Source organism: Myotis yumanensis, unplaced genomic scaffold, assembly GCF_028538775.1.
Source record: "Myotis yumanensis isolate MYYU_CA2020_CCGP unplaced genomic scaffold, mMyoYum1.0.hap1 SCAF_21, whole genome shotgun sequence".
Lineage (NCBI taxonomy): Eukaryota > Metazoa > Chordata > Mammalia > Chiroptera > Vespertilionidae > Myotis > Myotis yumanensis.
In genome coordinates, this window is record NW_027223772.1 from 15,534,945 (window position 1) to 15,548,915 (window position 13,971).

A 13,971-nucleotide genomic window follows, 5' to 3' on the forward strand; every position below is an offset into this window, starting at 1 on the left:
GCAGAATCCCCGTGGCCACCCTGCAGGGAGGACGCTCTGGCAGGCACACTGGGGGCCACCAGTGCTGAGGCAGCCGTCCCAGGCCTTGTATGTGGCTCCCCAGTTTCCTTGACGAGAAACAGGGTGTCGGGCCACACACACACACACACACACACACAGCTGTCGCCAGAGGGGGCAGGGAACTGGCCATGTGTGTGCAATTAGGAAGCAGCCCACTCGGCAGGAGGGCAGGGCCTGGCAAGGCCTCTTGTCAGCCATACTCTCTTTTCTGCCAAAGCAGGGCCCCCTCAACCCAGGGACCAGCACTGTCCACACTGCCCAGAGGGCTCTCCAGCCCTCGGGCCTCCAGGAAATGAAGGGAACAGGGAGGTCCCCAAGTCAGACAGGCCACATGGCTGAGCCCTGACCCTGCATGTTTCTGGGTGACCTGCTGGAAGCCAGTGACAAACAACATCTTGCAGACAGCGGGACACTCAGCAAAGCACACACGTCCGCTCCCAGCCTGGCAGCAAGTCCTAATACACAGAAGCTCTGAAAGGAGCCCGTGCCGTGTGGCAGGGAGCCGTCGGTGAGCGAATGACTGCTGACTGGCAGGGACGTCAAGCCCCACTCGGGCACTCCCCCCCAGAGCGGGGTCAGAGCAGGGCCTGCGGGCCAGGCCAGCCGGGCCTCCAGCAGGTCCTGCTCACATTTAACTGCCTCTGACCACTCTGGGTGAGGAGCTAAGGCTCGGGAGACCCCTGAGGCCCTGCGGGGAGACCTGGGGAGGCCACTGCCCAGACTATTTAGAAAGACGTCCAGGGAATATCCACCGAGACCTGAGGCCGGGGGAGAAGGCGCTCTGAGGAAACATCCCAACTCCCATCCAGTGGTGAGGCCCCTAAAATGGGGGCACCGATCTCATGTCCTATTTTATAAATCCCAGGCCTGCGACTGGCTCTGCAGGGGCTGTGAGAGGAGAGGACCGACGGGGCAAAGCTCAGAGGGACTCTCAGGTCACCAGGGCCACCAGCTGCTGCCCTGGACGTTAGAGGGGAAGGAAGAGAAGTCCTTGTTTTACAAGTGCCCCGAGGACAGGCACCGGGCACCACAGCGGGCACAGAGCCCTCCAGGTCCTCTCCCCACAGCCGCTACCTGGGTGGGAAAATGGGAAGGTGCCCAGGTGGTTCCGGCCTCAGGTTGTCGGGGAAATAAAGACCGCTTTTCCAGGAGGACACGCTGGTGTTGTGGCTAAAGACGTCTTGTGGTTTTGCCCTTATGGGTTCGAATCCCAGCTCAGCCCAGAAGCAGCTGGTCAACCCTGACACTCCCCGCCATCTGAAGGGGCAACACAGCGTCTCCCTTCCCAGGGTGAAATGCACGGAGCGGACCAGAGCGTTCCACCCACGGACATTGTTACTGTAGCTCTATACCTACCTGCCCCCATACACACTCTGCTCCGGGCCCCATTTCTTATTTCATGGAATTTTTAATGTTGACATACCTACATTTTTATCTGCATTAGAACCAAAGAGTTTCTAAAACATAAAATCTAACATATTGTGATTATATTCCACGACCTGCAATTGCACAGAATGACTTGCTGGACAGAAACAGGTAATCCATGGGTAAGTAAATAATCTATTCTATATATATATACATATAGCCATATATATATATATATATATGGCTAATATGCAAAGTGTGTCCCCACGGGAGTTCAACTGGGAGACCAGAGTTCTATCACTCGCTATAATGTGCGCTGACCACCAGGGGGCGGCGCGGAATGAAGGCCCCAGCTGGCAGCCAGGGTAGGGAGGCCCCGGCCAGCAGCCAGAAGGCCCCAATCGGCCCTGATCGCAGGCCAGGCCTAGGGACCCTACCTGTGCACAAATTTCGTGCACCAAGCCTCTAGTATGTTATAAATGTGAAAAATCAACAATTACTGTGTTTACATTATGTTTTGAGAAGGAGAGGACTATGGGGGTTTCTTTCTCAACTTCGTTCTGATTACTAAAATAAGTCAGCTTTTATAGAAAATTTGCAAAGAACTGAAAAGCATAATGTAAGAACAATAACAACAAAAAATCACCTGTCATACTTTGACCCAGAAAAAAAACAGTATTAAAATTTGGATGCACTTCTTTCTGACTTCCCAAACTATATCCTCCACATGCTGACACAAACACTTCTTGTTACAAGGGTAGAGTCATTTCTTAAATTGAGCTTTATTCTTGCACATTATTAACATTACAGTGCCCATTCCTCCCTGGACTGCATGCCCTATAGGAAGAGCAGTGTCTTCAGAGTGCACACGGCTCCGGGTCTGGGCACAGCGGCACTGTATCCCCACTGAATAGAGAGGTGAGTATTCCATTGTGAAGTTTTCCCGTATCATTATAGGTAATATAAAGATTTTGCTGTATCATTCTTTGAAAATGTGATTTTTAAATGTCTATAAAATACTTCTCTATGTAGCTTACCTAGTTTACTAACTATACTCTTACTACTGAACACTCATACTGTTTCCTATGGGTAACTACACCAAATAAAGCTATGATCAACATTCCTGTCAATCTTTATTTCTCTCCGCATATTCTCAGATGATTCTTAGAAGTGAAAGTGGAGTAAAAAATTGGCCCAACTCACACATCTACCAGCAGTATATAAGAATATAATTTTTTAAATCTTTGCCATTAGATAACCAATAAATGATTTACCCTTCTTAAAATTAATTTCTACTTCTGGATTTTGAAGGATTCTAAGGACTTCTTAAATGTCTGTACTGCCCATTAGTATTCTCCTTCCAGGATTTACTCATGTCTTTGCCTATTCTGTTAGTCATCGTTTGGGCTTGTAGCATATTGTTTTAGCCTTTGCAGCTTTATAATAGATTTTAAAACATAGTAAAGATCTCCTTTTACTGCTTTTCATACTAACATTTTTCTCAGCCGTTTAGCCATTTTTTATTCTTCCAGCCAGGTCAGAGGGTGACGTCCAGCCTTGTCCGGAAGCCCCACTGGGTTGTGCATTCAGATTATTTTCAAGTTTGCTACAATGGGAAGAACTGACATCTTTAAAACATTTTTCTTCCAGAAAATGAATAAATGATTGTCCTTCTTTAAAATTTCATCATTCTCACATGCTTTCAGACCCTTTGGCTGTTTTTTAGGTCATTTCAATAGGACCTAACATTTTTACTGGTATGGTGGTGGGTGTACCTGGAATTTTCCCTCCACACAGCTTCTGATTATTAGTGATAGAACAGAAAGCTTTTCAAATATACTTTATCTACATATAAAGGCTAATATGCAAAGTATCCCCTAGGGAGCTCGACCAGGAGACCAGGAGTTCGATCTCTTGCTATGACGTGTGCTGACTACCAGCGGGTGGCACGGAACAAAGGAAGGCCCCGGCCGGCAGCCAGAAGGCCCCAGCTGGCCAGGCCTAGGGACCCTACTCTTGCTCGAATTTCATGCACCGGGCCTCTAGTACATAATAATTAATTCAAAACTAATTCTAAAAGTGGTTAGTCTGTTTACTTGGGATTTTAACGTACAAAGTCTCGTAAAATAATAACTGCATCTTAAATAGCTATTAAAACTCACCTGATTTCTGCTTCATGTCTTTTTTTAAAATATATTTTTATTGATTTCAGAGAGGAAGGGAGCAGAAGAGAGATAGAAACATCAATAATGAGAGAGAATCATTGATCAGCTGCCTTCTGCATGCCCCCTACTAGGGATCAAGCCTGCAACCCAGGTTTGTGCCCTGACCTGGAATCGAATTGTGACCTCCTGGTTCATGGGTTGATGCTCAACCCCTGAGCCACAATGGCTGGGCTGCTTCATGTCTTAATGCACTGGCAAGTCCTGCAGAACAACGCCATGTAAGGCTTTTTTAACTGGCCTTGATGTTAATAAGAATATCTAGGTTATGATATTAATGTTCGTTTCTAGTTTGGCATAGATATTAACATTATAAAAAGCTATCCTTCTATCTCTAGTTTCCTATGTGTTTTTTAAATGAGAAATATGCTATTAATTTTCTTAAAAGCCTTTTGGGCATTTCATAACCTCCCTACACATACTGACTAAATGATCAACAGACATCAGGAAGTAAACACAGCTGGGCGTGCAGGAGAACTCCGTCGGTGGCCTCCAGACCAGCTGACATACACACTAACCGCCATCAGCCAGTGCCCACCTCTAAGTAATCACTCTGCATTGCAGGCACCTCCCAGAATGCCAGTCCGCGTGAGACGAGGGAAGAACACTAGGCCGTTCTGATCAGGGTGGACCATGTGTGCACGCACGCACACAGCAGGCAGCGAGCTCCAGCGTCACCTTCGAGTGCTCCCACAGAGCGGGAGGGGAGAGAATGCTCAGTCATTACAGCCCGGAGTGACGGCTTAAGGGAAGCCAGGTGCGTGCAGGTCAGCTGACATCTCCTTACCAATGTGACTAACGGAAGTCCACCACACAACGAGGGAAATGATATAAAATACTGCACACCTACAATCAGTGTTTCATTTTAACCTAAAACATAAATAAACCATCATTAATCAGCCCACTGGTTTCTGTTTATGTTAATTTCTTCATAAATCACATATATTACCATGTATCTTCTATTTCCTGGCTTGGTTCTCTTAAAGTGACATGTTTACCTGTACCTGTGAACCTGAATACGGGAGGCGAATCAATTCTCATCACCACAGCAGCTTTTAACGCGTTTTCCTCGTTGGACCTGAGTGTTTCCTTCCTGTTCTTACTGAACCCACTGGACTACGGGCTGCGTGATGAAGTCGTGCATGTGCTCAGCCCCGGGCGGGTTTCGGAAGACACACGGCTAACAGCACACACCCACTGCAGAGGCAGACACGTGTGAGAGTGGGGGCAGCCTTGGGAATGGAGCTTCCAGGTTATTTTGCCGTCATTAAAAGAATAAGAAAGTATACATCCAGATCTGGAAGTGACCAATGTGCATGATGTCATATTAAGAGAAAAAAACGAGTTTCAAAAAAGTGTCCATATGAACGCTTTCTAGAGCAGTGTTCATATGTACAGAAAAAACCGGGAAGACGGACAGCCCGCGGCCACCGGGCCTGCGCTGGCCTTGGAGATCTGGGAAGGTAGGAATTGACATTACACACTGCTTATGATTTAAGAGTTTCACAAAATTCATATTTTTACTTTTGCAACGTAAGTGTGTTGTTTTTAAGAAAAAGGGTGGGAACAGGAGATCCAGCGTGGGGGATGGGCCGAGTTTAGCTGGACTATGGGGAGGATTCCGTGTTGCACCTCAGAGACATCTGGCAGGTGACAGGAAGCAGGCAAAGCCCCGCCTGCTGGAGAGACGGCCCACCTCCGCCCCTAAAAGACGCCCTGTGGGAGGCCAGCACAACCCATAATGTCCCTGAGTCAAGAATCCAAACCAGGGATCCCTAGACCAGAGATGCCACCTATTGGGCTCAGCACAGGGGTCCTGGCCTGAGTGGACGTGCCAGCAGACTCTGGCCATCTGACCAGTCGCCACAGGGCTGAGCTTGAGAACGAACGGGGTGAGGACCGAGAGGCACTGGGAGAGCCCGGGACACGCGGGCTGCCAGTCCATGTCATGCAGGAAGGCAGGGGCGCAGCCTTCCTAAGATTGACACGGGCACATTACTTACTTTGAGAACGAAACATAGCAATTAGCTACGATTAGACGTTAAGTTAAGCACTGAGCTGGCAGAGAAGACACAGGCTGCCCTGTGATGGCCGGGTCCATGTGGCTGGCGAGAGCCCAGCCACCCCATCGCCGATGAAGCCTCATGTGGTACCTGAGATCAGCGCCTACGCCCAGAAGCTCGGGTGGGCCTGGCTGGTGAGTGGGCGCCGAGCAGGGCAGGCCGCCCGCAGAGGAAGGAGGTGGGGTGGCACGCTCAGCCCTCCTTACGCCCGCGCCATGGCCTCCACCTCCTGAGGCAGCAGGGGCCAAGTCCAGGGGACAAGTCCCTTCACACACGCATGTCTCCTACCGGTTCTGTTTCCCCTGTTGAGCCCTGGCTGACAGCAGTCCCCGAGTCACCCCACAACAGGGAAGCTGAAGTGCAGTCCCCTCCTCGGAGGAGCCTGGGAGCCTCCTGCAGCCCTGAGCCCGGGAGAAAGGGCTCCGGGTGTGGCCAGGAGGGTCCCAGCGGGGCTGCAGTGCCTGCCTCAGGCCTGGCCACACGCGGCTCTCCCAGGGGAGCCCCCAGCACCTCTGGACTTGAAAAACACAATTAGGGGAACAGGGCAGGTGGACTCTCCCCAAACCCTGCAGTGGCCCAGAGGGAAAAGGGAGGGGTGCCTGCACTGAGCCCAAGTCACAGCAGCTCCAGCACCGGTGGCCCACCGTCCAGGCACTCGGATCCCCAACCAGCAGCCACACCAGCTTGGGCCTGACAGCCCCCCACACCAGCCGGGACCCCGTGTGACCAGCCACCTCGCTGACTCCTGTCCCCCAGCCTCCCCAGGCCACGCTGCTGGGCCCGATGCAAGGGGAGTGGCCTCAGGCCCGTCCTCCCCACATGGCTGAGAGCCAGCTCCTCGGGCCCAGCCTGACTGCACCCAACAGCACAGCTTTTGGGAAAACGCAAGTGAGCAGCGTGACTTCCTCCCGTTTTGGCCCCCCACCTGCCTGAAGTCAGTAAGGCTGAGGGGCGCAGGGGCTGGCTGAGGTCAGCACGGGGGAGAGGGGCGCAGGGGCTGGCTGAGGTCAGCACGGGGGAGAGAGGCGCAGGGGCTGGCTGAGGTCAGGACGGGGGAGAGGGGCGCAGGGGCTGGCTGAGGTCAGGACGGGGGAGAGGGGCGCAGGGGCTGGCTGAGGTCAGGACGGGGGAGAGGGGCGCAGGGGCTGGCTGAGGTCAGGACGGGGGAGAGGGGCGCAGGGGCTGGCTGAGGTCAGGACGGGGGAGAGGGGCGCAGGGGCTGGCTGAGGTCAGGACGGGGGAGAGGGGCGCAGGGGCTGGCTGAGGTCAGGACGGGGGAGAGGGGCGCAGGGGCTGGCTGAGGTCAGGACGGGGGAGAGGGGCGCAGGGGCTGGCTGAGGTCAGCACGGGGGAGAGGGGCGCAGGGGGCTGGCTGAGGTCAGGACGGGGGAGAAGGGCACAGGGGCTGGCTGAGGTCAGCACGGGGGAGAGGGGCGCAGGGGCTGGCTGAGGTCAGGACGGGGGAGAGGGGCGCAGGGGCTGGCTGAGGTCAGCACGGGGGAGAGGGGCGCAGGGGGCTGGCTGAGGTCAGGACGGGGGAGAAGGGTGCAGGGGCTGGCTGAGGTCAGGACGGGGGAGAGGGGCGCAGGGGCTGGCTGAGGTCAGGACGGGGGGGAGGGGAGCAGGGGCTGGCTGAGGTCAGGACGGGGGAGAAGGGTGCAGGGGCTGGCTGAGGTCAGGACGGGGGAGAAGGGTGCAGGGGCTGGCTGAGGTCAGGATGGGGGAGAGGGGTGCAGGGGCTGGCTGAGGTCAGGACGGGGGAGAGGGGCGCAGGGGCTGGCTGAGGTCAGGACGGGGGAGAGGGGCGCAGGGGCTGGCTGAGGTCAGGATGGGGGAGAAGGGTGCAGGGGCTGGCTGAGGTCAGGACGGGGGAGAGGGGCGCAGGGGCTGGCTGAGGTCAGGACGGGGGAGAAGGGCGCAGGGGCTGGCTGAGGTCAGGATGGGGGGGAGGGGAGCAGGGGCTGGCTGAGGTCAGGACGGGGGAGAGGGGCGCAGGGGCTGGCTGAGGTCAGGACGGGGGAGAGGGGCGCAGGGGCTGGCTGAGGTTATCCAAAGTCCCTTCTAGCTGATGACTGGAAAGTGAAAATGTGTCTCAGGTTGCAAATGAATCTCCAAGACAAGCCGGGTCATCTTGCTGCCCAGAGGGAAAGGCACACCCCTGGCTCAAGGGACGAGACTGGGGCCCGAGGGGCACCTTGGGGGGGCCCTTCACCCCCTCTCCACCAGGACCAGCTCCCGCCATTCAAACCCCCTGTCCACAGCTCACTTGCGGCCGGCCTGAAGGACAACTGTCTCTGGCAGTTTATTTTTCAACCCAGCCACGAAGCAAAGGTGAATCCTGCCCCGGCCCCGGCACGCGCTCACGGAACTGTCCTCACCCTCCTCCCAGCCGCACGGGTGGAGCCAGGAGGGGTGCGCACCCAGCGCAGAGGCTCTCTCAAAGCTGCGCTACGGAAGCCTCAGCAAGAGCCATGTTCCAGCCCAAACACCACCGCCACACTGGGTGGCGGGCACCTCTCCCAGCACCGAACCAAAGTGGAACCACGTTTCCAAGCCTTTTCCAAGGCCCGGTCCCCAGCGGAAGCCTTGCAGCTGAGAGGCAGTGTGTGCCCCCACCAGCCTGGGCCACAGGGTCACCTCCAGTCCCACCTGGACAGCACTGACCCCTGTGAGGCTGGGGTAGCACAGCCCCGAGAGCTGGCAGCGCAGGCTCTGCTGCAGGGAGGCCCGTGGCGGCCTGGCCAAGCCTCGCAGGAGCGACTCTGTCTCCACCTGCCTCTGTCTGAGCTCAGGCGGCCCATGGACGGGGCCGGGCAGTGGCCAGAGGCTGCACGGATCTGGAAACGGGCCCGCCAGCAACACCCCGCCCCCCCAACCCCCCCACCCCCCCACCCCCGCCCTGAGCTTCCCGCTGCCCCCTGGGGGAGCCTCAGAAACGGAAGGGTAGGGGCCTGCCCAGTGGTTCTCGCTCTCCCTCTTCACCTCCACGTGTCCCTCCCCAGCCCGGCCGGGGCAGAGCGCCATCTGCCAATGGAAGCCAAGATGTGCCCCACGTGCCAAACGTGCCCGCCACTCAGCCTGGCCTCCTCTCCTGAAAACACCCAAGCTCCCTGGCGCCTGACTCCACACCTGTGCTGGCCCCGTGAGGGCAGCACCGCGCTCTCTGCACACACTGTGCCCAGCCCACGCCACGGGCCAAAAGGAGCTGCAGCAGGAACACGGGTCCCAGCCCTGCAAGAGCTGCCCGCGCTCCATGCTCAGGCCTCTCCGAATCCCAGTGCCCATCCTGGCCCCTAGCATCTCCTAGGCAGGTGTTCCCAGGACCTCTCCCCACACACAGCCATGGACCAGCGGCCTGCGCATCTGTGAAATAAGCCATGACAATGTCTCTGCAGGCGGGAGAAAGGAGGCCTGTGAACACGAGGGTCTGTCCTGGGAGGCTGGGGCAGGCGGGGAGGCCGGGACAGGCAGGGAGGCCGGGGCAGGAGGGGAGGCTGGGGCAGGCGGGGAGGCCGGGGCAGGGTGAGAGGCCGGGGCAGGAGGGGAGGCCGGGGCAGGAGGGGAGGCCCGGGGCAGGGTGGGAGGCCGGGGCAGGAGGGGAGGCCGGGGCAGGGTGGGATGCTGGGGCAGGAGGAGAGGCCGGAGCGGGCTGGGAGGACAGGACAGGCAGGGAGGCTGGGGCAGGAGGAGAGGCCGGGGCTGGCTGGAAGGCTGGAGCAGGCGGGCACACTGTAGAGGCAGCTGACTGAGGAGGCCAAGCTGCCTTCCAGCTGGAAAGGAAGACACAACAAAATTCCCTCCAGACCTCCCGAGGTCCTTCCTCTCCTGTTCTCCACAGCAGTGCATCTGGGGCAGCCGCTTCCTGCCTCCACCGGCCTCCCGCTTCCATCGGCCTCCCGCCTCCACCGGCTTCCCGCCTCCACCAGCTTCCCGCCTCCACCGGCCTCCGGCTTCCACCAGCCTCCCGCTTCCACCGGCTTCCCGCCTCCACCGGCCTCCCGCTTCAACCGGCTTCCCGCCTCCACAGGCCTCCAGCTTCCACCAGCTTCCTGCCTCCACAGGCCTCCGGCTTCCACTGGCTTCCACCGGCTTCCACCGGCTTCCACCGGCTTCCCGCTTCCATAGGCTTCCTGCTTGCATCGGTGTCCACCACCCGCACGGTGCCCCCTGAAAAGCCCAGCCCTGCACATGAGCCTGCCCGTGCCCACCGCTGCCTTCTGACTTCTCTGGGAGTCACCCGTGAGGACGCGTGTGGCCAGCGTGGCCGTTTGTACTGGTGTGTGTGCGACTTCAGTGTACAAAGAGGTCCTGATTCTGCAATCCACTGCGCCTTCCCCGGCAGCGCTGCTGAGAATGTTCCGGACCTGCCAGGACCACCCACCTGGGCCTGGGGCTGCCCAGCTGCTGCTCACAGGCTGCCGACCTCACGACAAGTTTTTGAACTTCTGGGAGCCGTCGTCTGCCCAGCATGTCTGATCACGACAAGGACTACGCCATGGAACGACATGACGGTGCGCCCGCAGGGCTGACGCTCCGTGGAGGCCTGGAGCGAGGCTCTCTGAAGCCAAGCGCCTCTGCAGCCCCCCGTGGCATCCAGGGCCTCAGTCAGCTCCCTAACACTCCGTGCCCTGCCCAGGCCACCACCTTAGGAAAACCCACCCCACTAAGTATTTACTGAGGCCCTACTACGTGAAAATTACATACCAAACACATGCTTCTATGCAATCATGATGGTGGCTCTTGTCCTCGGCAATGACTTAAGCCACCTGAGAGACTGTGCTTTGAAAACTACATGTTCCAAGGCCACCCCCAGAGCCGAGGCTCCAGCGCTCGCTGAGAGGGTCCGAGGGGAGAGGTGCCGGTGGGGCAGCCGGAGGGACTGGGGACGGGACAGTGCTCTGTCCTGGTCCTCCCCGCCTCCTCCTGGGTCTGGGGACTCCATGGCGCACAGATGGAGAGAACAGGGCGGAGAGGCGCTGCACCACGCCAGTCCCCGCAGGCAGTCTCCACCTCCTGTCCCGGACCACTGCCCGCAGGAGCCAGAACCAGCGCGGGAGGCGCCACCTGCCCCAGGGTCCGAGCACCTGGACAGAGATCAGCCTCTGGCGGGGGAGGTGCCAGCCATGCAGCCCCAGCGCCAGGTGAGGGCCCGCTGCCGCCTGTGCCCTGCCCGCGACCAGTGCGCTCCAATGCCCAGAGCAGCCCCTGCGTTCACACTGTGGGCACTTCTGTTGGCAGCTCCAGGCAATGGTACAAAGTGTGCTTATTTCCAAAGGAAAGAAGCTGTAACAATTTACGTTTTGAGAACGGTCAGAAGAAAACGAAATAATTTTTAAGAAATGTGTATTCAAGGAAAACGAAAAAGTACACTTCAGATTTTCAGAAGTTATATATGCACACACATTATTAAACCTTTCCTTAAAGACTTGTGTTCTGCAGTGTTTTCTAGTCTTAAAACAAGAAAACCATGTAATGAGGTCACATCTAGTATAATGAAACTAAAAATTGTAACAATTAAAAATATTACCGGATATTATAAACCGAGACTTAACTGTCTGAGGGGGAGGGGAAGCCCCGCCCTGCGTGCGGATGAACGCTCTGGGGGCCAGTCAGGTGGAAAGCTGCCGGCTGCTCTCAGGGCTCCTCACAGAGGCCCACGTCCCAGATGCTGAAAGTGTCTGAAACGAGGAAAAGTTCCAACTGTGCCCAAGAACACTGCGAGGCCACGCTCTGAGCTGGTCTGCCGCCTTTTCAAGGAGGAAGCGTGTTTGCACTGCTGCAGGTTCACTTTCCCGTCCCCGCACCTGGATGTAAACCACACGGCAGAGCAAAAGCACGAAAGATGTCGATTTCAGGGCCACTTCCTCAGACTTTCTAAGGGGAACACATGAAACAAAAAAATCTCAAAAGATCGTTCTCGCTGCCAAGCTGCCACGCTAAACGCATATTTTAGGAAAAAAGGAATCACCATGCTCCCCTGCACTCAGGCCGGCGTCCCATCTGCACGCTGGCTGGCGCCCTGCCTGTCTGGGTTACTCTGGGTCCGTACTGTCAGGCAGTTAAGAGGCCCAGCCCGTTCCCTGACCTGGGCAGGCCTGAGAGCCGCGAAGGCCAATGACACCAGGCAGTGCAGAGGCCTTTCTGGGGCAGAGGAAGCCAGCCCAGTCCCAAGAGAAGGTGCAGGGAGGCGCGGGCGCCGGGAGCCCACCAGCAGCCGCTCCCACGGCTCCGGGCCCAGGCAGCACCGAGCCCCTGCCAGGCTGTGACCATCCTCCTGCATGCCGCTCACCCAGAACATTCCAGAACCTCCGCCTCTATCCTGCCTGCAGGGCAGTCCTCGACCTTGTCTCCTTCACCATAAATCACCTTTTTATAAAACGAGACCCCAAAACACAGACAAAACCCAGGGCCTCCCACTGATTTAGAACCTTCATTCAAAGCTTTTCCAATGCTGAGCGGGTCAGCAGCGCGGGCACCACAGCGGCGTGTCCTCCCCCACCGGGCCCTTTCCCAGCAAAGCAGCACTGTGCGCGCGAGTGCTGCCACCATCACAGAGGTGCTGCGTCCTCGGGAAGCGGGCATGCCTAAGCGCCAGTGCACCCTGGAGTTTAGATGAGAGAGCGCCCAGAACAGGAACCCCTCCAGCGCACAGACGAGAGAAGGTCTCTGTGAACTGAGGGGAGAGTGGTAGCAAGGAAACCTAATAACCGGTCCCGGGCAAAGAGTCCAAAAGGCAACAAAATGAGGCACTGCAGGGGTGTGGGCATGGACCTGCAGGGGTGTGGGCATGGATCTGCAGGGGTGTGGGCATGGATGTGCAGGGGTGTGGGCATGGGTGTGGGCATGGGTGTGGGCATGGATGTGCAGGGGTGTGGGCATGGGTGTGGGCATGGGTGTGGGCATGGATGTGCAGGGGTGTGGGCATGGGTGTGGGCATGGGTGTGGGCATGGATGTGCAGGGGTGTGGGCATGGATGTGCAGGGGTGTGGGCATGGGTGTGGGCATGGATCCCCAGGGTTTGCCTGGGTTCATGTCCACGTGAGAGCTGGTCCTTAGCACACAGGCAGGCCCAGCCTCCGAGCTGCCCCCTGCTCTCCGAGTTGACTCACAGTGGCCGGGCCAGCGTTCAAGGCCCTGGGGTCCCACTGTGGCCTGCCCTGCTCTGCCATGGCCTGTGCCTCCCGCCCCAGGAAACCCCTGATGCCATCCCCCCACTGCCTCTCCCGGAACTTCCTCTTCTCGCATTAGCAGGACCTGGACCACGGAAGCCTGTGCATGTCCCTCCGCCTCGGCCCGTGCCCCGGCAGCAGCCAGGGAGGTCCCGGCCAGGGCACCGAGAGCGCGCTGCGCGAAGGCGAGGGGAGCAGGGAAAGAGGGCAAGGGGGAGCTGAGGAGAGAACGCAGACGTCCGTCTTTTCACAAATGGCCAGTCGGCACTGAGAGGCTGTCTTATTCTCCCCCGCCCCCCGGCCACCCCGGGTTCCCAAACATACGCCTGGTCCCGGCGCTGTGAAGGCCTACACCGTCACCATCACTCCTGCCACAAGGATGAGGAATGGCAGCGCGTCTGCCCTGTGTGCCATCCTGTGTGCCCGGCCTGTGTAAACTCTCTCATCTCCGCGTCTCCACTGCCACCCCAGTAGCAGCTGAGGACACTGAGGAACCTGTGCCCGAGCGTCTCCTGCCAGGGGAACCCGCCCGGGGCTGCACCTCTCGGCCCGTCCCAGTCACCGGAGGACAACACAGCCAGCCCATTTCTTGGCCTGAAGCCTCCCTGCATACGAGACGAGAAACAGGCCGCTTTGCCCACACAGTACGTCAGCTCTGGGCGTTTCAACATTGTCACTGCAGAGCGGGCAGGGCCCCGAGCTCACAGGGGACAGAGAAGCGGCCGATGTCGCGAGTCATCCCAGGCTCCTGGAACCCAGGTGCAGCGGGCAGCACCCTCTCAGGGTGCTCCTTTCTGGCCCGGGACGGAGATGCCCATGCGGCCCCCTGGCACGCACCCCTCCGAGGGGCTTTCTGGACTCGCTTTCACACTCACAAGTACCCTGATGGCCACAGCCCTGCATGACTGCTGCCTGGGCTGGAGGAAGGGTTCTGACTCCGATTCCCTACTTTCCTGGGATAGATGGACTCCCCTCAGGACTGCACTCCCAGGAGCTTGCTCCACACAGCACAGCCCGGTGTCCCGGCCCCACAGGGCACCCGCCACCTTCCCGCTCTGGACCCTGCGGCTGCCCGGCCCCGCAGAGCCACCT

General features: G+C 58.0%; 2 protein-coding genes across 2 annotated transcripts in view; one reads left to right on the plus strand and one right to left on the minus strand.

The window, feature by feature from the left end:
* Positions 1-13,971, minus strand: part of ROR2 (receptor tyrosine kinase like orphan receptor 2) — a 196,489-nt gene that overhangs the window by 87,784 nt on the left and 94,734 nt on the right. The window lies entirely within an intron of this gene.
* Positions 5,782-13,971, plus strand: part of LOC138998904 (small ribosomal subunit protein uS2m-like) — a 31,556-nt gene continuing 23,366 nt past the window's right edge. Inside the window, 6 exon segments of the mRNA XM_070400957.1 lie at positions 5,782-5,844; positions 6,467-6,598; positions 9,549-9,652; positions 9,738-9,949; positions 10,053-10,180; positions 10,747-10,851. Of these exon segments, the coding sequence (XP_070257058.1) occupies positions 5,782-5,844; positions 6,467-6,598; positions 9,549-9,652; positions 9,738-9,949; positions 10,053-10,180; positions 10,747-10,851 (744 nt within the window).